Source organism: Rhinopithecus roxellana, chromosome 10 (assembly GCF_007565055.1).
Source record: "Rhinopithecus roxellana isolate Shanxi Qingling chromosome 10, ASM756505v1, whole genome shotgun sequence".
NCBI lineage: Eukaryota > Metazoa > Chordata > Mammalia > Primates > Cercopithecidae > Rhinopithecus > Rhinopithecus roxellana.
In genome coordinates this window covers 93,630,267-93,645,336 of record NC_044558.1, presented here as the reverse complement: position 1 = coordinate 93,645,336, position 15,070 = coordinate 93,630,267, and the positions used below count along the sequence as shown (strand labels likewise).

The 15,070-nt window shown below is 49.3% G+C and overlaps 1 protein-coding gene across 6 annotated transcripts in view; it reads right to left on the bottom strand.

The window, feature by feature from the left end:
* The window catches only part of HECTD4 (HECT domain E3 ubiquitin protein ligase 4), a 229,416-nt gene that overhangs the window by 15,379 nt on the left and 198,967 nt on the right, over positions 1–15,070 (bottom strand). For 5 of the 6 annotated variants that reach the window (XM_030938338.1, XM_030938339.1, XM_030938335.1 and 2 more), the window contains exons 61-66: positions 11,578–12,884; positions 10,445–10,652; positions 6,440–6,663; positions 6,197–6,348; positions 3,701–3,807; positions 2,839–2,962 (exon numbers count right to left, since the gene is read on the bottom strand). In XM_030938338.1, coding sequence (XP_030794198.1) covers positions 2,839–2,962; positions 3,701–3,807; positions 6,197–6,348; positions 6,440–6,663; positions 10,445–10,652; positions 11,578–12,884 — 2,122 coding nt within the window. The remainder of the gene's footprint in view (positions 1–2,838; positions 2,963–3,700; positions 3,808–6,196; positions 6,349–6,439; positions 6,664–10,444; positions 10,653–11,577; positions 12,885–15,070) is intronic. The other variant, XM_030938336.1, reaches the window with a different exon arrangement.

The window sequence follows — 15,070 nt, the reverse complement described above, 5'->3', positions numbered from 1 at the left end:
GGGAACATGACCCTGGGGACCGGGGGAAGGGGGCGGTATCAGGTGTCTCCTTCCTACAGGCCACCTCTGTCCAATCCAAAGAGTGCTCAAAGACAGACCTAAGCCTCTTTCAGAAGGGGGACTCCCCTTCTGAAAGAGGCTCTCTAGGCTGAATGATCCAAGCAGAAGCCTTTGGCTTCCCTTAGAAAAGTCCATGGTGAGGCAGGAAGGATGTGTCAGGGCATCATCACCGCCCCAGAGGGCCCCTGTGAATGTGGCCTTTTATTGGGTATTTTTTTGTTTTTTTGAGACAGGGTCTCACTCTGTCACCCAGGCTGGAGTGCAGTGGCAGGATCTCAGCTCACTGAAGCCTTGGCCTCCTGGGCTCAAGTGATCTTCCCTCCTCAGCCCCCCCAAGTAGCTGGGATTACAAGTGCGCATCACCATGTCCAGCTGATTTTTGTATTTTTAGTAGAGAGGGGGTTTCACCATATTGGCCAGGCAGGTCTCAAACTCCTGACCTCGTGATCCGCCTGCCTCAGCCTCCCAAAGTGCTGGGATTACAGGTGTAAGCCACTGCGCCCAGCCCAGTTTCTGATTTCTAAAACAAGTTCAGAAAACTTGTCTCTGCCACCATAATGCAAGATCCATTCAGGGACTGACTCTGAGCCTTCAATGATGGTACAAAAGGCTGGCAGCAAGCAGTAAAGCATTTCTTTTTTTTTTTTGAGACGGAGTCTCACTCTGTCGCCCAGGCTGGAGCGCAGTGGCCGGATCTCAGCTCACTGCAAGCTCCGCCTCCCGGGTTCACGCCATTCTCCTGCCTCAGCCTCCCGAGTAGCTGGGACTACAGGCGCCCACCACCTCGCCCAGCTAGTTTTTTGTACTTTTTTTAGTAGAGGTGGGGCTTCACCATGTTAGCCAGGATGGTCTCGATCTCCTGACCTCGTGATCCGCCCATCTCGGCCTCCCAAAGTGCTGGGACTACAGGCTTGAGCCACCGCGCCCGGCCAGTAAAGCATTTCTTAATTCTGAAAATGGATTTTTTAAAAAAGCATGTTTTGGTAGCCATTTTCTTTTTCTTTTTCTTTTTTTGAGATGGAGTTTTGCTCTTGTTGCCCAGGCTGGAGTGCAATAGCGCAATCTCAGCTCACTGCAACCTCCGCTTCTCAGGTTCAAGTGATTCTCCTGCCTCAGCCTCTCAAGTAGCTGGGATTACAGGCACTCACCATCACACCCAGCTAATTTTTGTATTTTTAGTAGAGACCGGGTTTCACCATGTTGGTCAGGTTGGTCTTGAACTCCTGACCTCAGGTGATCTGCCCACCTTGGTCTCCCAAAGTGCTGGGATTACAGGTGTGAGCCACCTTGTCTGGCCTTTTTTTTTTTTTTTTTTTTAGACAGAGTTTGGCTCTTGTTGCCCAGGCCGGAGTGCAATGGTGCAGTCTTGGCTCACTGTAACCCTTTGCCTTTGCCTCCTGGGTTCAAGCGATTCTCCTGCCTCAGTCTCCTGAGTAGCTGGGATTACAAGCACCTGCCACCGCACCCGGCTAATTTTTGTATTTTTAGTAGAGACGGGGTTTCATCATGTTGGCCAGGTTGGTCTTGAATTCCTGACCTCAGGTGATCCACCCGCCTTGGCCTCCCAAAGTGCTGGGATTACAGGCATGAGCCACCGCACTCGGCCTTGGTAGCCATTTTCTTTTTCTTTTTTTGAGATGGAGTCTCACTCTGTCACCCAGGCTGGAGTACAGGGGTGCGATCTTGGCTCACTGCAACCTCCGCCTCCTGGGTTCAAGCGATCGTCCTGCCTCAGCCTCCTGAGTAGCTGGGACTACAGGCATGTACCCCCTGCCCGGCTAATTTTCGTATTTTTAGTAGAGACGGGGTTTCACCATATTGGCCAGGCTGGTCTCAAGCTCCTGACCTCGTGCTTCCCAGAGTGCTGGGATTACAGGTGCGAGGCACCGCGCCTGGCCTGGTAGCCATTTTCATTGACTGATGCCGGGTGTACTTGCTGTGGACAAGGCTGAGTAGGGGTGTGTGTGTGTGTGTATGTGCACACGTGTGTGAGCCAGAGGGAGGGCAGGTCAGGGTGATTTCTGGAGTGCCTGGGATTCACTTATAGCTAGAAAGGGGAAACTACATTTAGTCCCTGGAGAGCTGTGGCCTAGCTGTGCCCCTGCCTGGGAAGGAGTGAGGGCAATGGGGACTCGAGGCAAAGTATGACTCTGAGGACAAGGTTCTTTGGGTAAGAAATTGTCTGTTATGGGACTGAACTGTGTCCTCCCAGTCCCCGAACAGATACATATGTTGAAGCCCTAATTCCCAGTGTGACTGTATTTGGAGACAGAGCCTTTAAAGAGGTGCTTGAGGTCATCAGAGTGGGCTCCTAATCCAACAGGACTGGGGTCCTTGTAAGAAGAGGAGATTAGAACACAGATAGGTACTGAGGGAAGACTTCATGTGGGGACCTTGAGAAGGTGGCAGTCTGGGAGCCAAGAAGAGTGGCCCCAGGAGAAACCAGCACTGCTGACACCTTGATCTGGGCCTTCCAGACTCCAGAACTGAGAGAGAACAAGTTTCTGTTGTTTAAGCCACCCAGTGTGTGGTGTCCTGTCACAGCAGCCCAAGCTGAGCAGCACAGCCTCCAAGTCAGGAGTGTGGAGAAAAAGAACAGGTTTGTTTACAAATGGGTTAGAAAACCTATTTAGCACTTAGGGAAAAATTCAGAAATTATGAAATAACTCAGAAAGCATTATCAACAGGGGAGATGGACCAGCTCCTCAGAAATTATGCTCTTGGCTGAAAACAATTTCTATGCAAGATGCCAACTGAGTTGAGGGGTAACCCTCTTACCTCTCAAAATGAAGATCATAACCACAGGACAAGATCGCCCTCCAGACACTGCGGATGTCTTGCTTGGCTCGGTCAATAACAAATTTGTGAAATCCTTCCAGCGTCAGGTATTTTTCCTCAGGGACTGGTGGAAAGGGTCCAGTGTGAGGAATCTGGTGAGACCTGAGCATGTTGCACGCCGCCAATGTGCTCTGCTCTCGCCACAGCCTCTCCCTTAAGGCACAACCCACCTAATTCCCCTCTCCCTCCCGTAACTCTGGGAATTGTCATTTGCCATCACAACCCACTGCACACAGGACACTCATAAGCCCTCATGTGCCCAGGCCCCCAAGAGCTCTGTCTCCCTCAACAGGCTGCAGTTTCCCACGTCCCCTCTTTCTATGAATCTCTAAAACATCCCCGACTGACAAAGCAATTTTCCAGACAACAAGAACAGCTTTCTCCAATGCTGCCTGGGCCTTTCTGGAGGCCTGCGTTCTACTGCCCCAGCACGGGCTGCTAGCTTATGCCAGTGCCTTCTAGAAGAAAGTGTCCATGCAGATTTCCCAATTTTCACTTTTTGGTCACAATCATCTATTCTTCATCCTGGGCGTGTGGTGTTTCTGGAACTGCTATTTTACCTCCTCAAGTTCACGATCATCAAAGATGGCATCGAGGGGCGATCCCTGGCCAGGAATATTTCCCAGAATCTCTGGAAATGCTGCCCTGCCTGATACCCCAGGGAACCCAGAGCCCAGAGCAGAGGCCATCTCAGGAGCAGAGTGGCCAGTCGGGAAAAGCAGAGGCCTGCTCCGGAGGGGCTGCCCAGTCTCCAGGATGGAAGCAGGTCCCAGCCCACTCCAGGCCCCATCTGCTCATTCACCTTCTTGTTTTTTGGTAGGGGACTTTTCTGGGTCCTTTTCATCTGGTTTGCTCTTTTCTGGTGACTTTGGCTTCACAGTTGGCTTCTTCTCACTTAAGGCAGTCCTGCTGTAGACCAAAGCACTGGAATTAGACTAATGCATGTTCACACCTCCTCCCGATAGGAAATACACAGCCTCGTACAGTCATTCATTCCTGCCCCCTCCTCCAACTTAGGGCTTAGGGCTCAGACAGGGCTGGGTTCAAGACCGCCTTTGCTCTGAGTGAGAAAAGTTTACTGAGCAAATTACAAGGACAAATCCGTGCCTTAAAATGTGAAAAATCTTGTAGAGACTCTTTTCAGACCCTCTTTCTACATATTTTAGAGCTACCTTGTTCTATAAGGTAGCTGCTAGCCAGATGTAGCTACCTAAAGTTAATTAAAATGAAATATGATCACAAATTCAGTTCTTGTTCACCCTTGCCACACTGCAAATGCCCCATAGCCAGTTGTGGCTTAGGGGCTGCTGTACCCAACAGCACAGATATAGACACAGCACTGATTTCTACCAGCACAGAAAGCACTATGGGACAGTGCTGATTGAAAAACACCATTTCTACATAACGAATTAACTTTTAAAAATCTTTATTTTTCTGGTTAAACAATTCCTCTAGCGATTCTGCCTAGGTAATATTTTGCTATCAAGGTTTCATCTCTGTGTACTCGAGAGTCATAGACCCGTGTCTAAAGAATATTCTATTAAATTTATATGCATATCCACACATGGAATGCTATGTAGCTATTTTTTAAAAAAGGAATGGGGAATTCTTTTTGTACTGGTCTGAAATGATTTCCAAAATTAGTATTAAATAAAAATGGCAGCCGGGCGCGGTGGCTCACACCTGTAATCCCAGCACTTTGGGAGGCCGAGGCTGGCGGATCACGAGGTCAAGAGATTGAGACCATCCTGGCTAACACGGTGAAACCCCGTCTCTACCAAAAATACAAAAAATTAGCTGGGTGTGGTGGCGGGTGCCTGTAGTCCCAGCTACTCGGGAGGCTGAGGCAGGAGAATGGCGTGAACCTGGGAGGCAGAGCTTGCAGTGAGCTGAGATCACGTCACTGCACTCCAGCCTGGGTGACAGAGCGAGACTCCGTCTCAAAAAATAAAAAATAAATAAAAAAATAAAAATGGCAAGGTGTGGACATTGTGTATGGTACCCAACACTGGGCATATGTATAGAATTGCTTCTGTATTTATAGAAAGGGTTCTTCTGAAAGGCTACAGAAGTAACCTTGCAGGCTCAGGGAGGGGAACTTCAAGGCTTAAGAATGGTCGGAGGAAGAGTGGCTTTTCACTGCACATGCTTTTGAATTTTGTACTATTTTAGTCATTCAAAACTTAAGAAAATAATATAGAGGCATAAATCAAAGGTCATGTACTTAAAAGTAGTTGCTATGCATGGCGCAATTTGATTTTTTCCAATAGGCACTATGCATTTTCTTTTTCTTTTTTTTTTTTTTTTTGAGACAGGGTCTCACTCTGTCACCCAGGCTGGACAGGAGTGCAGTGGTGTGATTATGGCTCACTGCAGCCTCGACCTCTGGGGCTCAAGCCATCCTCCTGCCTCAGCTTCTTGAGTAGCTTCTTGAGTAGCTGGGACCACAGGTGCATGCCACCACAGTCAGCTAATTTTTATATTGTTTTGTAGAGATGGGGTTTTGCCATGTTGGTCTTGAAGTCCTGGGCTTAAGGCGTTATGCATTTTCTTATCTTCCTACAATAACTATGCATTATTTGTGTGGCTAAAAGAAGGATTAAAAAAAATTTACAGGGGGGAGGGATAGCATTAGGAGATATACCTAATGTAAATGATGAGTTAATGGGTGCAGCACACCAACATGGCACATGTATGTAACAAACCTGCATGTTGTGCACATGTACCCTAAAACTTAAAGTATAATAAACAACAACAACAATAAAAAAAAAAAGTACAACATTTTAGATGTTGTCTTCATTTAGATGGGTCAGCTTTCCAGCCTGCATGGTCAGGATTTGACCACACCTGTGGATAAAATGAAACTCCAGTGTTCACCTGATGGAGCTGAGGACTCAGGAAAGAGCTCAGCAGAAAGGGTCCAGACACCCACCGGGCGCAGTGGCTCCTGCCTGTAACCTCGGAACTTTAGGAGGCCAGTGCAGGCCGATCGCTTGAGCCCAGGAGTTCGAGACCAGCCTGGCCAACATGGTGAAACCCCATCTCTACAGAAAAATTTAAAAAATTAGTCAGGTGAGGTGTCATATGCCTGTAGTCCCAGATACTCAGGAGGCTGAGGTGGGAGGATCGCTTGAGCCTGGCTGCAGTGAGTTGTGATCGGGCCGCTGTACTCCAGCCTGGGCGACAAAGCCTGACACCAGGCTCCTCCAGAGGAGTTGCGGCCCCCCAGGCTCCTGCACAGAGGCTGCCCCCACATCTGCCCACAGGCCAGGCTGCCCAGGCTCCTTGGGGCACACACCTGACGCTGTTGAGCACGGCCTTGTCCTTGGTGGGCGGCTTGGTGATGGGCCGCTTGGTGCTCACCACCTTCACGGGGTGCTGCTCCTTCCCGGCCTTGCTGTACTTGCTCTTGTCAAACTTGGGCTTTGGCACGCCATACTTCCTCAGGATCTGTGGAGCACAGAGGTGGCAGGGAGACTCTGAGTTTCGTCCTGTGGGGCACCCGAGGCCCAGCCTGGGTATGGTGGGGACGGGCAGCTACCTGGGTGAGCTGATCTTCCAGCACCTTTTTTGGAGGCCGGACATTGGTGAAGAAAAGGTGGAGGAGGTTGCCTGGGGTCTGGGAGTTGATCTGCTCTTTGCTAAGATAAATGTCAGAGACTCTGATGGGCTTTGCTGGTGTCAGGCTCAGCGTCTGCTCTGAATGGGCACAGCTCTTAAATATCTCCGTCAGAACCTCTCTGGCCCCGGGCACCAGCTTCTCCCCTGTTGGATGGAGAGGGGGCAAAACAATTCTGCCGTGAACATACATCAGGACAAGCCCTGAGAGCATTCTGTTTGCAAACACTGTTTGAAAGGGGCAGTAGATGGACATCAGAGGAAGGGCGAGCTGCCCACCAAAGCCTGGTTCCCTCTCTGGGCACAGCCCAGCACATGCCCAGCCTTCCTTGCCGTAAGGTGAGGCCCTGCAACCGTGGTCATTGTGGGATGTGAGCCACATGGGGGCCAGGCTGCTGTCCTCTGCACTTGGCCCCTACCTGGCTGCTCGGGGATGACAGGCCCCTCCCCGAGGGTGGGCACACTTCAGTGCTCACCCTGACTCTTACATCTGCAGGGAATTAACTTCCACTGAACTTGAGTCATTGTCCTCCTGGGGCTATTTATCATAGCAGTTTAGTCTAGAATTATCCCAGAGGATAGATAGTTAGCAAGTATTTTTAGTTGGAAGTACAACTTGTTAAACAGGTGATCGCATTCTTAGGAAATATTCTTCAAAATTGGTGCAATGAACAGGTGAAAAAGAAAGTTTTCTGAGATACAAGAAAACTGTCTATGAGCACTGAAAAAATATTTTTTTGTTCCCAAACAAGCACTCCAGAAGGTGCTCTCGCCTTTCCAAAGGGCCAGTCATGAACCCATCTGCATGCTCTCAGGAATCACTCCCTTCTCCTGGCAACCCAGGCCCCTCACTCCCTCTGGCCTGCTCCATCTCCTGGGGAGTCTGGCCTAGGCCAGGCCCAGCTGTGGCAACTCCAGCACATCTGGGCTGAGGGTGGGAGGGGCAGGTGTGGGGAAGAGAGAGGCTGAGCCTTAAGCTGACTCAGCAGAGTCACAAGTTGAAAACCCTCACATGAGGCCAGGTGCGGTAGCTCACACCTGCAATACCAGCACTTTGGAAGGCTGAGGCAGGTGGGTCACTTGAGGTCAGAGTTTGAGACCAGCCTGGGCAACATGGTGAAGCAAAATACAAAAATTAGCCAGGCGTGGTGGCGTGTGCCTATTGTCTCAGCTACTCAGGAGGCTGAGACACAAGAATCTCTTGAAACCAGGAGGTGGAGGTTGCAGTGAGCCGAGATGGTACCACTGCAATTCCAGCCTGGGTGACAGAGTGAGACTCTGTTTCAGAAAACAAAACAAAACAAAAAAACAACCCTCACATGAGGAGTGTACCTGGCACCATGAGGCATATCCATGCAGTACCAAAAGACCAGGTACCATATGTGGAAAGTCTGACTGTAAAAGAACCAGGAACTAGAACTAAAATTCAGTATCTAAGTATGAGAAGACTGGGAAAGATAATCATGGCAGAAAGACCTCAGGCTTCCTGTTAAGCAGACCGGACATCGACCTTGGGGGCAGCTGAGAGCTGAGGGGACAAAACGCATGCCAATAAGGGACAGGGCCGGGACCAGGATGAGCCCACCGAGGCTCAATGCCAGGCAAGATTTAAGGAAATGCCAAAAACCTCAGTCATCAAGATAAACAATACTTTACTGTAGTATTTTAATCAGTCAAAATTATTTAGTAGCACTTGTGAGCTAAAAAAAAAAAAAAAAATTGGGCAAGGTGGCTCACGCTTGTAATCCCAGCACTTTGGGAGGCTGAGGCAGGCCTCCGCAGGATTACCTGAGGTCAGGAGTTCAAGTCCAGCCTAGCCAATGTGGTGAAAACCCGTCTCTACTAAAAATACAAAAATTTGCCAGCATGGTGGTGAGTGCCTGTAGTCCCAGCTACTCAGGAGGCTGAGGTAGGAGAACTGCTTGAACCCCAGAGGTGGAGGATGCAGTGAGCTGAGATAGCACCACTGCATTCCAGCCTGGGCGACAGAGCGAGACTCCGCCTCAAAAAAAAAAAAAAAAAAAAAAAAAAAAAATTAATGTAAAAAAACCTCCATAATAAGCAAAATATTTACAGTGCTGTGCTGACCGATATCAGAGCCTGAGAAAAAGATCAGCAATGCTGATCCTATCTTTATTTAAAATTTTAACACTTTGCTGATCATGGATACTTTACATTAATTTTGACTTTAAAAAAACTGTACTAGAATATTATTTATCTTACTGACTGAGTTTTCTGGAGCCCCATTAAATTGTGTCCCCAAGATCTCACTTACCTCACCCTGATCCTACCTCTGAGGGAACATTTCCAGATTTCATGATTAGGGTAAGCAAGTTTTTTTTTTTTTTTTTTTAAAGATGGGGTCACCCAGGTTGGACTGCAGTGGTGTGATATCAGCTCACTGCAGCCTCCAACTCCTGGGCTCAAGTGATCTTCCCAGCTTAGCCTCCTGAGTAGCTGGGACTACAGGCATGCGCCACCATGCCCAGCTTATTTTATGTTTTGTAGAGACGAGGTCTCACTATGCTGCCCAGGCTGGTCTCAAACTCCTGGGCTCAAGCAATCCATCTGCCTCGGCTTTCCAAAGTGCTGGGATTACAAGCATGAGCCACTTTGCCGGGCCTGGGGTAATAATTTTAAACAACAAAACCTCTACTCAAATTACATTTTTTGGCTGGGTGCAGTGGTTCACACCTGTAACCCCAGCACTTTGGGAGGCTGAGGTGGGCGGATCACCTGAGGTCAGGAGTTTGAGACTGGCCTGGCCAACATGGTGAAACCCCGCCTCTACTAAAAATACAAAAATTAACTGGGTATGGTGGTATGCCTGTAATCCCAGCTACCGGGGAGGCTGAGGCAGGGAGAATTGCTTGAACCTGGGAGGTGGAAATTTCAGTGAGCTGAGACTGCACCACTGCACTCCAGCCTGGGTGACAGAGTGAGACTCTGTCTTAAAAAAAAAAAAAAAATTTACAATTTTGTACTTCAAAAACACAAAACAACACAGCAACTCTATGACAAAATTTCAAATATTAAAGAATTAGATTAAGGCCGGTGTGATGGCTCACGCCTATAGTCCTAGCACTTTGGGAGGCCGAGGCTGGAGGACTGCTTGAGTCTAGGAGTTTGAGACCAGCCTGGGCAACATAGGAAGACTCTCTCTGTACAAATAATAAGTAAAATAATTTTTTTAAAGAAAAGAATTTTAAAAAGAAAAAAGGAATAAAAAAAGAAAAAAAGAGGAATTAAAAAAAAAAAAAAGAAATTAGTGGGAAGGAGACAGAGTTTGCTCCACAAAAGAGCCACCAGAATGGCAAAAGGGCTGGCAAACGGGACTTCAGAGAAAAAAGGGCTGGAACTGTTTCTTTCCCAGGGATCAGTTTACAAGGGGGAGGCATGAGCTGTCCTCAAGCATATGACCAAATACTTACCAGCAATGTTCTAGCTGCATAGGACAGAACAAAATAAATACACTTGCACTTGAACCAGGGGAAGCCTGGCTAGACAAAAAGGAAAAAATGACTTGAATACAAGCCCACATTCAAGCCTGTTGCAGGCGGTGCAAAGCCACCCCTGGTAGCCTCTCCAGCTGGAACATGGCAGGCCTGTGGCAGGGGCTGCCCCCATGGCCTTCAGCGCCCTGACAGCTGGGAGAGGAGGGGAACATTTCTTCTTTTCACATCATACAAAGATGCACACAATCAGCCCCTACTGGCAAACAATGGAGCCTCTTGTCCCATCTCCCCAACACTCTCTGAATTGTTTTCAAAATCTGCAACCCAGGAATAGCTGCCAAGTTCCTCTTTAATGCAAGATGTTAAAAATAGGGGACACTGGGGAGGAGAGGAGATTTTAATGCAGTTTTTTTCTGTGAGCCTAAAATTGCTCCACAAAAAGTCTACAGATTAAAAACAAATCCAGAACCCACCTTTAATTGACTTATCATTGAAATAATCTTCTAACCCTGGGCTCCCTTGAGTATCAAAGAGACTCTGATTTACTACAGACACGGTTAGAATCTCTTCGGTTGACATTTCCATCAATTCATCTTCACCATCCAAACTTGACAAACCAATCAAATCATTATTGTTAAATAAACTTGCTCGAATTTTCTCAATTTTGGCTCGGGATCTTATCTGTGTGAACAGAGAACAGGGTCAGGATTTAAGTAGCGTGACCAGGCATTCAGTGTGAGTGAACTTCTCCCTCCCACCTTTTCCTGGAAACCCTCTATTCCTCTGGAGAGATGTGAGAGCTGCCCGACTCCGGTGAGCTGGACCTCCTGGGAAACTTTCTCCCACAGGCCAACAACAGCAACTTTTAGCAAACGACTCAACCTGAAATCTCGTCACTAAACCTCGGCTAGGTCTGTGGCTTGCCTCTGATTCCCAGGGAGTAAAAATCCATGCCTAACTGAGGAAGTCTCCACGAAGGAGGATGATGGATTCAAAGAAGTGATTCTAGGAAAGAAACCAGCTGCTTGATCTTTGAACCCTCCTTACAGAGCCTGCTGGGAGAGTATAACGCATGTCAGTTCCCTACCTGTACTGTTACGCAAAGGCACAGAAAGGCTTTGATGCAGGATTTCTAAACAGCGAGGCCTAAGAAATACATGGGATCCTGTAGTGGAACTGTGACTCGCTAGCATGCAGGTCATCTGAAACTCAGAATCACCTAGGACAGGATGGCAGGAGTCTATCCTCACACTGCTTAGTGACCATCCCTCCTGCCAATGGCAACACCAAAAAGAACAAAAAAAACCCAAGGCCGCTCAAGAAGATGTGATGGGGCTGAGTCAGAATGCATCGATGGCAGCCACCCACCAGGGAAGGCCAGGCCCTGAGCCCTCTGGCTCCCCTTTACTTTGTGATATGGGACTTGGTGTCACTCTTAGAGATGTCATCCCCAGCAGACTCATTGTGCTCATTCCAAGGGCTACCCCAGGGAGCCCCTGACTGCTCCACCATTACCTACTAGGAAATAAATTTGAGAGGTTTAAAGAGGCTTGGGGGATTGAAATGGGTCATGATTTAGTGGTTGCAGAGGCTTGAGAGCTGTTACCTCCACGACTGCGAAGCCTTTGATGGGGCGTGCCACTAGGGGCTGGTGGTCCAGGGAAGTTATTGTGTACATGGAGCCCATGTCCGACACCAAGGCCGTCTCTGCATTGTCCAGGGGCTCCCCCAGACTGCCCAGGCTGCCCAGGCTGCCGGTGCTGCACAGGGAAATGTCCAGGCTCTCCTGGCTGGACACCACGTGGGGCTCCAACAGGCCCGGAGGGATGGGCAGCTCAAGGCCGGCAGGCAGCGGATCCACGGAGAGGTCGCTGACAGTTTGGGAGATGCCCTGGGAGCTGCACATGGATGCCTGGCTGGTGGAGGCGGAGGCGCTGATGCTCATGGCGGGGGTCAGGCTGCTGGACGTGCTGACTTCCATGCTGTCTGTGCCAGGGAAGGCCAGTGTCTTCTCCGGCTCAGCTTTCCCGTCCCCGCCCTCGGCCTTGTCTTTTGGCTTCTTGGGGTCTTCTTCCTGCAGCGGGATGTAGATCTCGTCTTTGAAGACCCCGCCGTGGGCGTTGCAGGCCTTGCGGATGGCGCCTCTGACTACGCCCTCGTCCAGGTGGGTGGGGATCCCGGAGATCACAAGCAAGCGGCTGTGGGCGGTGGGGCCCACCAGGGCCTGGCAGGCATCGGCGATGGCATCACTCGTCACGCCCAGCCCCTGTGGGTCCTTCCTGGTGAGGTGGCGGAGGATGATGAGCAAGGTGAGTGCGCGGTGGAACCACAGCATGTCCTCGGGCTTGCTGCCTCCGATGCTGAGCACGGTGGGGTCCGAGTCCACGGTGCGAGAAGACTGGCGCTTGCCCGACGAGGAGGCCTTTTCCCGCTTCATCTTGACTTTTTTCCTCTTGGAGAGGAGGCTGGGACTCTGCGGGGTCTGTCCTGGCGAGGACGAGGAGGAGGAGGACGAGTCACTGAGATTTGGGGCGGTCGCTGAGGTCACCCCGCTGGCTGTGACACTCATGTTAGTAGGCAGGGTCACTTCGGCCACCGCCAGGCACCCTTCCATGAGTGCATGAAAATACGTAGAGAACCTGCCCTGGTCGCTGGCCGCCGGGCCCCCGGATCCCCCACAGGTGCTGCCTGAGACCCAGTTCTGCGTCTCCTCATCGTACAGCTTGTGGAGCTCCGACTGCAAGGCCATCAGCATGGCCAGGCAGGGGTTCAGCTGGAGGGCGATTGAGGAGGACAGGCCAGCGGGGTGCCGCCTCTGCTCCAGGGTGTGCACAGTGCGCAGGAGCTCTGCCAGGAGATGGAAAACAAGCTCCTTCACGCACGCTGCCATGTCCGTGGTCCACAGGAAGTTTCCTGAGGCAAATGAAAATAGTAACAGTAATTACTATGCAGCACTGGCTATGTTCCAGGCCCAGTTCTGAGCCTAGAATCAACCCTCATAACAACCCTGTGAACAGAGACTGGGCAATTCAGTCCCTTCTTACAGATGGAGAAACAGAGGTTGGGAGGTGGAGGCCTGGCTGGAGGTCACACAGCTACCAGACAAGAGAGCTGGGATTCAGAGCTGAGGGGCTGGCCCCAGAGGTGAAGGCTTTGACCTTTGTGCCCAATGGCAGGGTGCCAGCAAAACACCATCATTTTCTGTCTCAAAAGGTTATGCAGCATGTTGGTGATAAGTCCCTAGAATAATGTTTCCCAAAGTACTGGATGTTTACTACGGGGCACACAAGCCAATTTTACCAAATGGCACTGAAACACACACTGAAACATTGTTCCTTTTAAACTCCTCTTTTAGTCCTGATTTTTGTCAAGAAAGCCTTACTTTGAGGGTGTTTTTTTTTTTTTTTTTTTTTGAGACAGGGTCTTGCTCTGTCACCCAGGCTGGAGTGCAGTGGCATAATCATAGCTCACTGCTGCCTCAGCCTCCTGGGCTCAAGCGATACCTCAGCCTCCTGAGTAGCTGGGATTACAGGTGTGTGAGACCATGCCCAGCTAATTTTTGTATTATTATTTTTCTTTTGCAGAGACAGTTTTCATGGTTTTGCCATGTTGCCCAGGCTGGTCTAGAACTCCTGGGCTCAAGCGATCCTCCCACCTCAGCCTCCCAAAGCGCTGGGTTTACAGGTGTGTGCCACTGTGCCTGGCCATGAGGCTGGCACATTTTTTTTTTTCTTTTTAAATTTTTTTAAAAATTTAAATCATATTTTAAAAATACTTTATTTTTTTATTTTTTATTTTTTGAGAGTGAGTCTCAGTCTGTCACCCAGACTGGAGTGCAGTGGCATGATCTCAGCTCACTGCAACCTCTGACTCCTGGGTTCAAGCAATTCTCTGCCTCAGCCTCCCGCATAGCTGGGATTACAGGCTTCTACCATCATGTCCAGCTAATTTTTGTATTTTTAGTAGAGACAGGGTTTTATCATCTTGGTCAGACTAGTCTTGAACTCCTGACCTACCTCGTGATCCACCCGCCTCAGCCTCCCAAAGTGCTGGGATTATAGGCATGAGCCACCGTGCCTGGCCTTCTTTAATAATTTTTTAAGCTACTTTGTTTTTTTTTGTTTTTTGTTTTGTTTTGTTTTGTTTTGTTTTGTTTTGTTTGCCGAGACAAAGTCTGCCTCTATCACCCGGGCTGGAGTGCAGTGGCGTGATCTCAGCTCATTACCACCTCCGCCTCCCAGGTTCAAGCAATTCTCATACTTCAGCATCCAGAGTAACTTGAATTACAGGCATGTGCCAGCACACCCAGATAATTTTTATATTTTTAGAAGAGACGGGGTTTCATCATGTTAGCCAGGCTGGTCTTGAACTTCTGGCCTCAAGTGGTCTGTGTGCCTCAGCCTCCCAAAGTGCTGGGATTACAGGTGTGAGCCACTGTACCTGGCCAAGGCTGGCATATTCTTTTTTGCTTTTTTGAGACGGAGTTGTGCTCTTCTTGCCCAGGCTGGAGTGCAATGGCGCAATCTTGGCTCACTACCACCTCTGCATCCTGGGTTCAAGCAATTCTCCTGCCTCAGCCTCCCGAGTTGCTGGGATTATAGGCATGTACCACCACACCCAGCTAATTTTGTATTTTTAGCAGAGACAGGGTTTCTCCATGTTGGTCAGGCTGGTCTCTAACTGCTGACCTCAGGTGATTCACCCGCCTCGGCCTCCCAAAGTGCTAGGATTATAGGTGTAAGCCACTGCGCCTGGCCAGCTGGCATATCCTTAAGAGAAAGTGGGCCAGAGTCCCAGAGCCTTTGACAGGGAACAGTATTCAGCTAGATTTTTGTGATGGCAACTCTTTTCTTTGAATGTATATAGGTATGTATGAATGGATGGACAGATGGACTGATTGACTGATTGAGACAGGGTCTCATTGTGTTGCCCTGGCTGGTCTTAAACTCCTGGACTCAAGTCATCCTTTTGCCTCAGCCTCCCAAAGTGCTGGGATTACAGGTGTGAGACACCAGGCCCAGCCTGTATTTATTTTTATGGGCACCTTTTAGTTATGCCAATGGATACTAATTTTGTATTTAGAGAAGTGATGTAAAGGT